Here is a 15,712-nt window from a genome sequence, read left to right as displayed (position 1 = left end):
TTAGATATTCATAGCACATGTTTGTACAAATAAGTTAAAGTGTAACTCCAGGCAAAAACTTTCATTTACCTGTGTATATACAGACTTTTCGAGCTGTTCAAGACAGCTGCATTAAGTAGCCAGGTATGAGGCAGAGGTGGTTGGGGAAGGTCAAAAATCTCTGCAATGAACCCCATATAAGTCCAGCCCATTTTTTACTTTTGCTATGGCCTCCATTTTTAAGAAATCCATATGTATGGATTTGCTGGATAGTGTTGTAATGGATCCTGACCAATCCTAATGGATTGAGTTATTATGGGAACCATCAGGTTTTACTGAGTAGAATAATATAGCAGGCTAGGCTTTTCTGTTTGTCAAAAGGAACCTGACAGAAGTGTGAACAGAATGTATGTATGTTATTAGAAAAAAGGGTCTGCTTTTTACTAGAACAGCACCTCTATTGTCCTTAGGCTGTGTCTGGTATTGCAGCTCTTCCCCATTCACCTCTTTTTCTAATCACAAACATGCCTTTAAGACTTTAAGGGTAGGAAATAACAGGGCAGATACGCTTCGTAAAAGTACACAGCGTATTGTTCCTGAAAAATGCAGGAAATACCGCCTGAAAAATTGCACCACAATTTGTCATATCCGCTGCGGAAATCCTGTATGAATATAAAAAAAAAATGTATACTTACCCCCGACCGTATTCATGGTGACGCGTCCCTCTATTCTGAGCGCAGCCAAGACTCCTGGGATGAAGCTGTAGTCCACGTGACTGCTATAGCCTTTGATTTGCTGCAGCAGACACAAGGGATGAAATGTCATCCCAGGAGGCTGGGCTGCGCTCAGAATAGAGGATTGTGCTGCTAGGACTACGTCTAGGGGTAAGTATAAGCTTTTTTTATTCATTTGAATTTATGGAAAAAAAAACGAATTTGCGATTTTTGCTGTGGAATTGCAGCATTTCAGCCGCAAAACGTCGCAACATATTGCTCTTTGTTCTGGGTTTTACCTCCCCATTGAGTTCAATAGGGAAAACTCGGAACAGAAGAGCAGCTATTCCGCAGCATAAATGAACATGTTGCGGATTAAAATAGTGCACCGCATGTCACTTTATGAAAGTTTTTTTCTGAGGATTTCTTTCCAATGTGTGTGGATGAGATTTGTTCAAATCTCATCCACACTGCTGCTACTGTACTGTGCTGTGGATTTTCCACAATGAAATCCATTGCGGAAAATCCGCAGTGTATCCGTCCTGTGGGTTCCTACCCTAAGAGCTCGATGCAAGGTTTTACTCTGGACAGAAATATAACATTTAATTTTTACTTAGCGTTACACTTTAAATATATAAACTGGTTATAAAAGTATGTCTAATTAATTGTATAAACCCAATAACTAACACATAATAAATATATTGTGGTTATTTAAACATACTTTGCTCTTTCAAGGCATGCAGAATCCTGTAATTTTGCATACCAACAAAGCACAGAGCATGTTTCAGCACTGGGTACAATGTGTGCACAGTATACTGTGCTGAGCTTGTTAATGTAACATAGGCTAACATGGCAGCGTAAAAAGCACAGTCATTATTTTTTTTTCTGTGTTATTACATTATATGAATTATATGACTTATCTTTCCAGGAATGCTGGTTTTAGAGTGGAATGCTTTCCAATTAACTGCAAAGACGTATGAAGAAGTTAAGAGTATCATTAGTCAGTCAAATGGGGAAGCAGAAATTTGTGTAAGACTGTGAGTTTCCTTTTATATACTTATTTGCACTTTTCAAAATTTTTATTGTGTTGACTTTCAGAAAATTAATGTTGAAAGGGGATCCTCACCATCAGGAGAACAAGAGTCTAGTGCCCCCAGTTCACCGACTTCCAGTTACTGCAATCTCCATATACTTCAATGAAGATGTGGCCCCGCTTGTGTGCGGCTCGCTCCATTGAAGTCTATGGAAGTATCAGAAAGATTCAAGCAAACAATAAATATAATTTGCACTATGCTAAGGCTATCGTCGTCCAATAATTTATATGCTGGTCCTCCTGAATTTCATCGATTCAAAAAATTATCATGAATATTCATTTGGGGTTCTACCGACCCCACACTATTAGGCCTTATTCACACGAATGTATAATACGTCCGTGCTACGCGCGTGGAAATCACACGCGTCGCATGGACCTATGTTACTGAATGGGGTCGTTCAGACTGTCAGTGAATTTCACGCAGCGTAAGTGCGCTGCGTAAAGCGCACAACATGTTCTATATTTGGCCGTGTTTCGCGCAGCACGCACCCATTGAAGTCAATAGGTGCGTGCAAATCGCGCTCGGCACACGGAAGCACTTCCGGGTGCCGCGCGTATTTCGTGCAACAGTAGTAAAATAAATTAACCCCTTAACGACCAAGGACGAAAATGTACGTCATGGTCGGCTGCTAGTTCCCGCACCATGACGTACATTTTCGTCCGCATTTCAAACTGTCACTCTGTGTAAACACAGAGTGACAGACCCGCGCTGACAGTTGTCCCCGACATCTGAGACATCAGTCTTGCCGGACAGCGGACCATCGCCGCTGATTTCGGCAGTTAACCCCTTAAGTGCGGCGACGGATTGCCGTCGCCGCATTTAAGTGGTTTGAAGCACATCAGCAATCGGAGGTCAGATAATGACCTCCGGGTTGCCATGCACGGAAGCCTCGGAGGAACAGCCTCCGGCCGTTCCTCCTCTGCTTCCTGTCAGTGTGACAGTCACGTCACAATGACAGTTAGAGTACATCACACTACGTGTGTAGTGTAATGTACTCTAGCAGCGATCAAAGCTGCAAGACTAAGTGTCCCCTAGTGGGAAAAGTTAAAAAAGTAAAAAAAAGTAATAAAAATGTTTTAAAAAAAGTGTAAAAATAAAAGTTATAAGTGACATAAACACTAAATGCTTTTTTTCCTATAATAAGACTTTTATTATAGAAAAAAAATGAACACGTTAAAAAAGTACACATATCTGGTATCACTGCGTTCGTAACGAACCCAACTATAAAACTATAATGTTATTTTTCCCGCACGATGAACACCCCAAAAAAAATCAATAAAAAACTACGACAGAATCGCAATTTTTTGGGTCACCACCGCTCCCTAAATAAAGAATAAAAAGTGATCAAAAAGTCGCATGTACCCGAAAATAGTACCAATAAAAACTTCTATCCGTCCCGCAAAAAACAAGCCCTTACACAGCTTTTTTGACTAAAAAATTAAAAAATTATGGCTCTCAGAATATGGTGACACAGAATTTTTTTTTTTTATAAATAAGTCATTTTATTGCGCAAACGCTAAAAAAAAGGACCAAACCTATATACATATGGTATCGCCGTAATCGTACCAACCCGCAGAATAAATTAAAAATGTCATTTATTGCGTACGGTGAGCGCCGCAAAAAAAAAACCTAAAAAAACGGTGTCAGAATTCCTGTTTTTTGCTCAGGATTGCAAATAAATTGAATAAAAAGTGATAAAAAAAAATCGCATGTACCCCAAAATGAAAACTACAGATTGTCCCGCAACAAATAAGCCTTCACACCACTCTATTGATGGAAAAATAAAAAAGTTATGGCTCTTGGAAAGCGGGGAGTGAAAATCTAAAATATGAAAGCAAAAAATGGATCAGTCCTGAAAGGGTTAATTCATTTCTAATGAAAAAACGTATGACCACATGTGGGGTATTTCCGTACTCGGGAGAAATTGCTTTATAAAAAAATGGTTGTTTTTTTCCTCCTTTATCCCTTGTGAAAATGAGAAAATGCAACATTTTAGTGGAAAAAATTTTGATATTAATTTTCGCGCCCTAATTCTAATAAACTCTGCAAAAGACCCGTGGGGTCTAAATGCGCACTATACCCCTAGAAAAATTCCTTGAAGGTTTTTCCAAAATGGGGTCACTTTTGGTGGGTTTCCACTGTTTTGGTCCCTCCAGTGCATTGCAAATGCGACATGGCACCGAAAACCATTCCAGCAAAATCATAAATCCAAATGGCGCTCCTTCCCTTCTGAGCCCTGCTGTGGGTCCAAACAGCAGTTTATTACCACATATGGGGTATTGTCGTAATCGGGAGACATTGCTTTACAAATGTTGGGGTGCATTTTCTTCATTATTGCTTGTAAATAATAAAAATTTCTATGTTGTTTCAGAAAAAAAGTACATTTTAATTCTTACAGACTAATTTCAATATATTTAGCGAAAAACCTGTGTGGTCAAAATGCTAACTATACCCCTAGATAAATACCTTAAGGGGTCTAGTTTTCGAAATGGAGTCGTTTATGGGGAGTTTCTATCATTCTGGCAGCTCAAAGCCTCTCCAAATGTACAGTGGGGCCTAAAACATTTTCAAGCAAAATATGAATCCTGAAAGCCTCCGGGTGTTCCCTTCCTTTGGGGCCCTGCCGTGTGTCCAAACAACGCATTAGGGCCACAATGTGGGTATTTTTGAAAACAGGAGAAAGAGGGTGATAGATTTTGGGGTGTGTTTCTTCATTTTCATGGTCGCTTTACAAAGAAATCGGTCTTCAAACAAATACTTTTATGAAAAAAGTGAAATTATTATTTTTTTCACCTGATATGCATTAAATTTAGCAAAGAACTGTGGGGTCAAAATAATTACTATACCCCTAAATAAATACCTTATGGGGTCTAGTTTTCTAAATGGGGTCGTTTATGGGGAGTTTCTATCGTTCTGGCAGCTCAAAGCCTCTCCAAATGTACAGTGGGGCCTAAAATATTTTCAAGCAAAATATGAGTCCTGAAAGCCTCCGGTTGCTCCCTTCATTTTGGGTCCTGCCGTGTGTCCAGGCAGCGCATTAGGGTCACAATGGGGGCATTTTTGAAAACAGGAGAGAGAGGGTGATAGATTTTGTGGTGTGTTTCTTCATTCTCATGGTCGCTTTACAAAGAAATTGGTCTTCAAACTGATACTTTTATGAAAAAAAGTGAAATTATTTTTTTTTTCACCTGCTATGTATTAAATTTAGCAAAAAACTGTGGGGTCAAAATACTTACTATACCCTTAGGTAAATACCTTAAGGGGTCTAGTTTTCTAAATGGTGTCATTTGTGGGGGTTTCCATCACTCTGAGACCTATGAGCCTCTGAAAACCTGGCTTGGTGCCGGAAAACAAAATGCACTTCAAAATTTATCAAATTATTATTCAATTTGTAAGTCCTCTAAATTGCTGAAAATTTATTTTATTTTTTCAAAAGTGCTGCCAAAATGGAGTAAAGAGATAGAAATATATATTTAATTAAAAAAATTGTACAGTATGTGTGTACATATGTGACATATTGCAGTTAAAAATAGGGGAAAATGGTAATTTTTACAAAATTTCTTCCATTTTTCTATTTTTTAATTAATTTCCGCAAATCGTATCAGTCTACTTTTACCACTAAAATAAAGTACAACATGTGACGAAAAAACAATGTCAGAATTACTTGGATATTCAAAACTTTCACAGAGTTATTCTCTGATAAAGTCAGACATACCAGATTTGACAAATCTGGCTTGGTCATTAAGGTACAAACATGCCCGGTCATTAAGGGGTTAATGCAAACAAAATAGCACCACGTGCTTTTCTGTTTGCAAACATAAAACCAGAGTGTCATAATGATGCCGGCTGCGCGCAAATCACGCAGCCACGCACCATATGCTGATGACACATGGACCTTTTGCGTGCGCAAAATGCTGCATTTTTTGCGCGCGCAAAATGGACATGTCCGTGTGAATAAGGCCTTAAGACTATATGATTTAGCAGCTTGCTCTACATTCTGACAGCTACTTCACATACTATGAAGAGCATCTGTGAACATGATTAATCATTTCCTTCCAGTTGTAGACAGGCAAACCCCTTAGGGTATGTGCACACACACTAATTACGTCCGTAATTGACGGACATATTTCGGCCGCAAGTACCGGACCGAACACAGTGCAGGGAGCCGGGCTCCTAGCATCATAGTTATGTACGACGCTAGGAGTCCCCTGCCTCGCTGCCGGACAACTGTCCCGTACTGAAAACATGATTACAGTACGGGACAGTAGTTCCACGGAGAGGCAGGGACTCCTAGCGTCGTACATAAGTATGATGCTAGGAGCCCGGCTCCCTGCACTGTGTTCGGTCCGGTACTTGCGGCCGCAAAATACGTCCGTCAATTACGGACGTAATTAGTGTGTGTGCACATACCCTTAGACTCATTCAATAAAGTTTACTGAAAATAACCTTAACCCCTTAAGGTCCGAGACATTTTTTGATTTTTGTTTTTCACTCCCCTCCTTCCAAGAGTCATAATTCCTTTATTTTTCAGTCAATAGTGGTGGGAGGGCTTATATTTTGCATGAGGAGTTTTAGTTTCTAATGGCATCATTTAAAGTACTATATAATGTCCTGGGAAGCTGAAAAAAAAATTATTTTCGGGCTGAAATTGGAAAAAACTGTGATTCCTCCATTGTTTTTTGGGTTTCGTTTTTACGGCTTTCATCGTGTGGTAAAAAAAACAACTTAACTTTATTCTGTGGCTCAATACAATTACGGAGATATGAAATTTATATTTTTTATTAAATTTTTTTGGGAGCTTAGTTGACCAAAAAACAGCAATTTGGGCGGTTTAATTTTTTACATTTTTTTATGTTCACCGTGTGCGTTAAATAACACTATATTGTTAGATCGCTGGTACAATACACTGCAATACTAACGTATTGCAGTATATTGTAATTTTTCCAGGTATCTGGTATCCACAGGCAGGGCTTAGCAGAGGCAGAATGAAGGCAGTCTTGGGGGCTTTCATTAGGCCCCTGGGCTGCCATGACAACCATCTTCACCCCCCGATCTCACTGCGGGGCCGGCTATGAGCTGTCAGAGGGGGCCGCCCCCCTCTTTTCAATGCCTCAAATTCTGCGGTCGAGATCGCCCACAGCATTTGAGGGGTTAAACAGCCAGGAACAGCATGATCGCTGTTCCTGGCAGTTTGTCCCGGTTGTCGACTGTAAAACACAGCCGACACCCGCAGCCTATAGAGCGCTCTCAGTGCGTAAGCGCGCTCCATACTTCTCCCCCTGCGCCAGGACGTACCAGTGCATCCTGGTGCGTTAAGGGGTTAAAGAGGATCCTTCACCAGTTTATTAATTCCCTAACTAATCTTATAGGCACTTTGCTGCTGATAACCACAGTGTGATTTGTTTTAAAAGACGTTTAATATTTGAAAAGTTAGGAGCATTTTTCTAAATATGCTAATATAGCTTTAATAGCCATATTGGAGGTGACTGTTTCTTTTCGCTCTGGGCAGTGTAATGTTTTCTGTATGACGCTGTCCAATCGTATTACAGCTTCTCTCCCTTACCTGCTCAGCAACACAGCATCTTATAGTAGACAGCTTCCATTCCCGACTGTGTATTCAACTGGCGATATCTCCAGTTGTGTCATAGCTAGAACTGGAGTCATATTAAAGATACAATCAATCTCTTCTTTCACATGCCACCAGATCCGCTGTTCTAGGTGTTCCACAGCCCGAGATATGGCTGTTTGACGTGATCCACCTTCCATCTAGAGTGTCTCTCACACTGTGTGAAGAAGCTTCATGCTGATTGGACAGCGGGGGTACAAACTGGGGGCCTAACTTCTATATCGGGGCATAAACAGGACCTAATGTCTATATGGGGGCACAAAGTGAAGTTTTCTGCCATTTCACTGCCGCTGTGAGTTCCCCCGCAAAGGGGCCTACTAAGTCTGTGTCGCCCAAGGACCCACATAAACCTGGAGCCAGCCCTGGACCAGGGAATAAAAAATGTTATGGGAGTGCATCTTTAAGTAAAAAATTAACCGTGATAAATACTTTTTAAAATAACAGTGAAACCACATGATATAAATGCACATGAAGGCATCTTCCAACAGCCATCTGTAATTATGTACCTGCAAAATCGATTCTAAAATCATAAAGGGAAAAAACTAAGGCTGCAATAGATTTGCCTTGTCTCAACATGAAAAAATATTTTTCCAATTTTGGGTGCAGATTTTTAAAACCCCATTCACATGTAGCAATTTTTTTTACTGCAGAATTGAGGGCATGCTGCAGATTTTAAAATTCACAGCATGCCTGCTATGTTGTAGATTTGCTGCTATCTTTCACTGTGAATAACACCGTTTGTAATGCAAAGAGTGAAATCCACCGCAAATTCTTGGCAAATTCCGGAGCATAATCAATAAAAATGCACATATCTGGCTCTCTAGTATCTTAAATATGAACTAAATGGTGCTTACATACTATGAGGTTGCTTAGAGAAATGGTTATTTTTATTGTTTATTCAATAGGATTTTTTTTGGTATTTAATCCAACCAGTTCACTCGGCCTGCATTCTATTATAGGTTAGTCACCCACATCCATTGCCGTTTAAAATGCACGGCATGCTTTGAATTTGTGCATCTGAATCCTGAGAGAACAATTAATATTTCTTTTTTTTTTTTTTACCTTGGGTCAATGCATGGTTCTTTTGATTGAGCACTTTTTTTAATCAAAGTTGACTTCGATGTTTCCACCTCTTGCTGTTAAAGTAGGCAACATTTCTTAATCCTCTCAATTGCAGTCGTCATGGTTTAGTGATCAATGAATTTTCCTGCTTTAGAGTGTAAATAACTGTTTATGTACATCACATATATAATAAATAGTCTGATATCCAAAGCGATTTATGTTTAGGAATAATAAATTACCCAGTCATACTACTTTAAAACCTAACTCATCAAAAATGTATGCCATGAATACCAAGATAACTTTGTGCACAACAGGTCCCCATTAGACTGCCTATCACAAATATGTTTTGTTTTAAACAGTTTCTCTACTTAAAGGGCTATTCTCATCATAGAATATGCCTTCACTTTGTGATCGGTGGGGCCCGACCTCTGGGACCCCCAGTGATTCTGAGAATGAAGGGCTAGCGCTGCCTCTCCTTCTCAGTTTGCCCTACACAGCCGTGCTCCCGGCCACCTGGCTGTGTAGGGAACCGCAGCCTCCCCCATTCACTTGAATAGGGCTTGAATAAGGCTGTGCTGCAGTTCCCTTCATATTGGGTGGCCGGGGCACTGCTGTGCAGGTAAAAACAGTGAAGGGAATGCACCGCTAAGTCAGCGCTGCAGGCCCTTCATTCTCATGCTCGGTGGGGGTCCCAGAGGTTGAACCCCCACGATCATAAAGTGATGGCATATCCTAGCGATATGTCATCACTTTATAAGATGGGAATACACCTTTAAACCTACTGCAGTGTTGCTTCCATATTTGTTTTATGCAGAATAAAAACTTGAGAAGTTATGCGTCGGAATAACATCATTACCGTACTTTACTATTATAACACCTTCTTACGTACAGCTCCTAAAATTGTTAAATCCTTTAGTTCTCATTGTTTGCCTATCTCCTTTTTTCCCTTTCCTTTCAGGGACATCAGCATGTTCTCAAATTCTGCAACTCCACAGAATTTAGAGCTGCATGACCCAGGGAAGGCTGGTAAGTCATATGGATGAAACATTCAATAAAGTAATTGCTTATCCCTAAAATAACTTGAGCAAACAAATAAATGAGATTGTTTGAGACTAGAAAATAAAAGTCTTCTCTTTTACTAGAAATAGTCCCACTCTTGTCAATGGACTGTGTCTGGTATTGCATTTCATCCCCATTCACTTGAATGGGCAGGAGCTGCAATATTAGACACAGTCCTTAAAACGTTTCGCTATTTCTGGAAAAGCAGATGACCTTTTTTTTATTCTGATATAATCTCTTTTACTTTCCCGTCTGTCAATTATTTGATTGTTTGTTGTGTCTAATTACAGTAGAGAAAACAAAGTCCCCTGGAGTGGATCCTAAACAGCTAGCAGCTGAACTCCAGAAGGTTTCCCAGCAGCAGACACCTTCTGTTGTTTCTTCTGCAATGGAGAAAGGATCATATATTCATTCGGGAACAACGTCAGCCGGCTCCAGTGCAGTCCCCAGCCCTGGACAACCTGGTTCCCCTTCCGTAAGCAAGAAAAGGCATAGCAGCAAGGTAACGCTAAACTGGTAGATGGATGACAAGTGCAATAGTAGTATTGGCTTTGCTTAAAAAATATATATATTTATAAATTTATGGTTTAAAGGCTGTATAGAAATTCCTAGATTGTAGCAATAATTATGGTAAAATAAACACCTGTAACAGTATATGGCAGTTTATGACGCGGTGTATGGCAGTGTTTTAAACTTCGTTTTATGGCAATTTCTTACTATAATGTTATGAAAATCAGAGTAATTTCCTTTGCCAAAGTTATTTTTTAAAAAAGCACTAAATATGTAGTCAGAATATAGGCAGGGCCAGTTTCATGTAGTTCTAATGGGGCAAGTGTTCAAAGCACACATGCTTCATTGGGCCCCATGATATTCAAGATATTTGCAGTAGTGTAGTATACTCTGTAAATAGTCGACTTTCTTAAATATTATTACTATTATCTACTATTAATATCAATGTTATTTACCATAAGAAAAAACAAAACGCAAATAGTTTTCACTAATATCTAGTAGTGGTAGGTCAAAACAAATGTGACACATTTGTTTGACTTCCCACTTCTAGATATACAAACATGTCCTAGCTTAAAGGGGTTTTCCCATAATCAATATCTGGCTCCTATCCACAGAATAGGTGATAAATATCTGATCGGTGGGGGACTGACCGCTTGGAATCCCCACTGATCATGAGAATGGGCTTACATTGCTGTTCTTGGGAGCCCCATATGAATGGAGCGGTACTGCGCATGTTCTATTAATTTCTATTGGACTGCCAAAGATAGCACTCAGCAGCCCCATAGAAATGTATGGAGCAGTGGCAGAGCACACGCAGTACCGCTCCATTCATACGAGGCTCCCAGGAGCAGCAAAGTAAGTCCTTTCTCGTGATCGGTGGGTGTACCAGCGGTCGGACCCCCGCCGATCAGATATGGATAGGTGATAAATATCGATTATGAGAAAATCCTTTTAAAGGAATCTTCCACGACTGGACAACTGATGACCTATCCCTGACCCCGCACTGATCAGCCACTCCGGCTACCCCTGACTGCCAGGTGTTTTGAACGGTATGCAGTAGTTGGAGCCAGAAGCAGATGGGTCCGGTCACAGAATAGCGGCCGAGATGCAGTACTGCAGTTCTGCTCCTAGTCGAATGAATAGGAGCTCCGCTGCAGTTCTACAGAATGGACGCTATGCAGTGGTCGGAACCATCTGCTTCTGGCTCCAACTACTGCATACTGTTCAAAACATCTGGCACCCAGAGGCAGCTGGAGCGGCTAATCGGTGCGGGGTCAGGATGTTGGAAGCCCACCGATAATATACTGATGACTTATCCTGTGAACATTAGTTGTCCGGTCGTGGGAAAACCCCTTTAACTTAGGCTGTGTTCACATCTGTATTATGGCTTTCCATTGTACTTCTCAGATCTTTTGAATGCCGGACACCAGCGGTGCCCGACGGAACCTATAGACTTCAATGGGTTCCATCGGGTTTCCATCATGGTGTCCATAGTTGTTTCCGACAAAATAGTGCAGCATGCTGTGCTATTTTGTCTAGTAAAAATAATGGATTCTGCGACACAGCCTCCTAATAGAGTTTCCGCCGAAGATCTGAACAGAGCCTGTATCTACACCCGACATATCCCAAGATGTTAAGCAAACATGTAAAAAAAATGTATACCTCCGACAAATCCATTCAAAGGATGTCATCTGTTGGCCACCCATCACTCATAGACTCCCATGTATTAAAAAAAAAAAGTATACGTTTAACGTATACATTTTTTACTGGATGGCTGTGACGAATGTCTCTGACAGATGCCATCCGCTGGCCCTCAGTCCCGCCGCAGACTCCTATGTTTAAAAACGTATACATATAACATATATGGTTTTTTACTTAAAGATGCTCTGTCACCACATTATAAGTGGCCTATCTTGTACATAATGTGATCGGCGCTGTAATGTAGATTACAGCAGTGTTTTTTTATTTAGAAAAACGATCATTTTTGACGGAGTTATGACCTATTTTAGCTTTATGCTAATGACCAATCAGCATCATACACTTCTCCCCATTCATTTACACAGCATATAGTGTTCTTATTACATCACTATGTGCAGCCACATAAACACACTATAACTTTACTCAAGTGTCCTGACAGTGAATATACATTACCTCCAGCCAGGACGTGATGTCTATTCACAATCTTGACACTTCTGTAGCGTCTGTGTGATATTTACAGCAAGGCAAGCGTAATCTCGTTTTAAATGACAGGTTACATTGTAATATAATAATTTGTAAGAAACTCATTAGCATAAAGCTAAAATAGGTCATAACTCCGTCAAAAATGATTGTTTTTCTAAATAAAAAAACACTGCTCTAATCTACATTACAGCGCCGATCACATTAAGTAGAAGATAGGGCACTTATAATGTGGTGACCGAGCCTCTTTAATGGAGCCAAATTGTATTGAATTGGTATCATGACAAATTGTATAAATTAACACAATTCAAGAAAAGTTAAGGGTGGACATACAGAATCTGTACCATGACCTAGTGAAAAAATATCTTGAACAACAATTTTTGAGTTCTAAATATATTTTCAATAGTAAAAAAAATTGTCCATGCAGTTTACATTCTGAGGTGCATCATACTGGTAGTAAGGCTTTGGATTGCATATCATTTGGTACAGTGCACCTTTTTCTGAAGCAACATCTCTGGAAAGAAATATGGGGGTGCAGTTACAATGTTACTCGTGTTTACCTATATGCAGAGACAACACAAGGTTCTAATAGGAGTATATATGTACTTGTGCCTGAATGGAAATATAATATTTGCACTTTTATTATTGCGTAGATTTTTTTTTTTATTATTATTTTTTTTACAAAACAAATGTGAAAATTGCTTTTGTTGTTTTCGTAGACCACTGAAGCTGTGAAGGCACCTACACATCCAATTACTGGTGAAATCCAGGTACTCAAAGCATTGTTTGTTTAATAATATTAATATATATGAAGAAATACCATTTCTTTATGACTCATAATATGAATTTGTAAATAATAACCTTTAAATCCACATGCAAAATGCAATTCAAATTTGATGGTCACTAGGATAAATTACCTGTGTTCATTTCCTTACTGGTTTGCTTTCAGTTGTTGTGGGTGCGTAGCCGCAACTGATCCATGCCAGAAGATCTCCACTACTGATTTTTGCAATATGACGTGTTTTATTGGTCATGTAGAAAGTTGTTTACTATCTTTAACGTATTTTCCTTTATGTATGTGAGCTTTGTTTCCTGTGTTTTGCAGCTTCAAGTTAATTATGATAAGCATCTTGGTAATCTCATAATCCACATACTGCAAGCAAGGAATCTTGTTCCCAGAGATAACAACGGTTATTCAGATCCATTTGTGAAAGTATATCTTCTTCCAGGAAGAGGGTAAGATAAACATAAATGTAATTTTTAGTTCTGTTGAATACACATTTTGAAGACCAGGTTTACCTGTGATCATTTTTTCAAAGTGAGATATCAGAAATGGTATACAGATGTAGCCATCTTTATCTTGACTTTTAACACATTAAATACACAAAGGCAAGATCCTTTATCTTGACTTTTTCAGTGACTTTTCAATGGCTTTCATTGTGTGATATCACGCTGTAGCAAGTTATCAGAGTCAAGATAAAGATGGCTACATCCATACTTTGAAACAATAAAAAAAAGTTACATGTTGGTTAAATACATTACAATTCTTCAGGTGTTGCAATAAATAAATCTACATAAAAGAGTAATCCAGAATTCTTAATTTCTAGAACGGATACATTTTGCAAATATTACAAGATACAATATATACATATGTGACGCAATAGTATACTAAAAAGATACTGAGAATAATTGTATACTTTATAATTACCATTGTAATTCTTAAAAATCCAAGTTACAATTCTCCATGGTGCATTTCTTGTAAGTGAATAAGGGTAAATTCACATGCAGCAGATTTGTTGCAGATATTTCAGCGACCGTCTGATTTATCTGATTGGGGCTTGCAGAAATCCATGTGCTTTCTGTCAAATCAAACCCGTTCAAATAAATGGAATTGATTTTGATCAAACAAATTTCTACAACAAATATAACCTAATTGTATATTTAAATTGTATTATTTGCCTACCCAATCGCCTTACAGTTGTTAACAAAATATGTTATATCAAACTAAAAACCTCCAGAGCATACTGAAATCACTTATGAATATGATTAAAAACTTCATATATATCACGTACATATAACAAAGTACAACAGAGAAAGACCCGAAAGAAGGCTATATATATTATAATGCGTAAATGTTGGGTTTTTATATATATTTTTTAAAGATGTCTCAAGCCCCAGGATTCCAATTCTATCTGCTTCCTATCTTAATAAATGTGGTAATTTTTTTTTAGCCTTGTTAAACCATTATTTAAAAGATACCTCCAGCTATAAGAAACGTCTCAGGTGCCATAGAGGAAAGTTTTTGTCAGTGGGGGGCCAGGCTCTGAGACCTTTACATTTTGCTAAAACTAATCTTCTAAAAAGTATTTTTTAGAGAGCATAGCAGCTTTTCTGCCATTGACTTCTCCTGAGTTTACTCCTAGACTTGCATTTTAGTCTTTGGGCCATTTTTAGTTTTCCCAAGTAAGGGTCCTATCACATGGCCCGACGTGGGCCGTGTAAACGAGTGCCGATCAACGAGACAGCTAGTTAATCGGCACTCGTTTGCTCCTTTCACACAGAGCTATGATTGCTTATGTATGTGGACGAGCAATTTTTACTTCGATCGCTCGTCCCTATAGATTTTCATCACGTCGGCAGCGCATCTCCCTGATTACACAGATGTTCTGCCGACAACCATGATTTTTAATGCTGCATAAAAGAGCAGATCAGCCAATGATCGTTGCCCTGATTACACATGGCAATGATTGGGAACGAACGTTCTTTTGAGCGCTCGTTTGCTAGATCATTGTTATAGAAAACAGTTGTGGCCTCAGAACCTGGACCACCAATAGTTTTTTATAACTTACATAGGATCTTATATTAAGCTGACAGATCCACTTTAAGGCCAGCATATTACATCTACAGGTCCATACTCCAAGTAGCCAAATTGGCACAAAATAATTACATTGTGCAGTATTTTCAGATGGCAGATCCACTTAAATATACGCTTTACATGCATTATTCAAACAAAATGAAAATATTGTCATCCCTGTAAAACTGCTGCTTTAACCCCTTCCCCCTGCTGGCATTCTGGGCCCTAATGTCCAAGCCATTTTTTAGATTTTTCCATTGTCACATTCGAAGAGCTGTAACTTTTTTATTTTTGCGTCGGCATAGCTGTATAAGGTCTTGTTTTTTGTGGGACGACTTGCAGTTTTTATTGGTACCATTTGAGAGTAGATGCGACTTTTTGATCACTTTCTATCACATTTTTTTTAAGTCAGGATTAACAGAAAACAATTTTTCCATTGTTTTTTATTTTATTTTTTACGGCGTTCACAGTGCGGGTTAAATAATGTAACAGCTTTATAGTCGGGGTCGTTACGGACGCGGCGATACCAAATATGTGTAACTTTTTTGCTTTATTGTAGTTTTTTTTAATAGTAAAGCATTTTGTAAGGGGAAAAGCTGGGTTTTTCATTTTTTTTTTTTCACTTTTTTTTTAAATT

At 39.0% G+C, this 15,712-nt stretch overlaps 1 protein-coding gene across 4 annotated transcripts in view; it reads left to right on the top strand.

The window, feature by feature from the left end:
* The window catches only part of PCLO (piccolo presynaptic cytomatrix protein), a 369,907-nt gene that overhangs the window by 296,575 nt on the left and 57,620 nt on the right, over positions 1-15,712 (top strand). For all 4 annotated transcript variants that reach the window (XM_075857363.1, XM_075857364.1, XM_075857362.1 and 1 more), the window contains 5 exons: positions 1,621-1,729; positions 9,433-9,500; positions 9,824-10,035; positions 12,941-12,991; positions 13,327-13,457. In XM_075857363.1, coding sequence (XP_075713478.1) covers positions 1,621-1,729; positions 9,433-9,500; positions 9,824-10,035; positions 12,941-12,991; positions 13,327-13,457 — 571 coding nt within the window. The remainder of the gene's footprint in view (positions 1-1,620; positions 1,730-9,432; positions 9,501-9,823; positions 10,036-12,940; positions 12,992-13,326; positions 13,458-15,712) is intronic.

Source organism: Rhinoderma darwinii, chromosome 3 (assembly GCF_050947455.1).
Source record: "Rhinoderma darwinii isolate aRhiDar2 chromosome 3, aRhiDar2.hap1, whole genome shotgun sequence".
NCBI lineage: Eukaryota > Metazoa > Chordata > Amphibia > Anura > Rhinodermatidae > Rhinoderma > Rhinoderma darwinii.
This window is presented reverse-complemented; position numbering and strand designations above follow the sequence as displayed.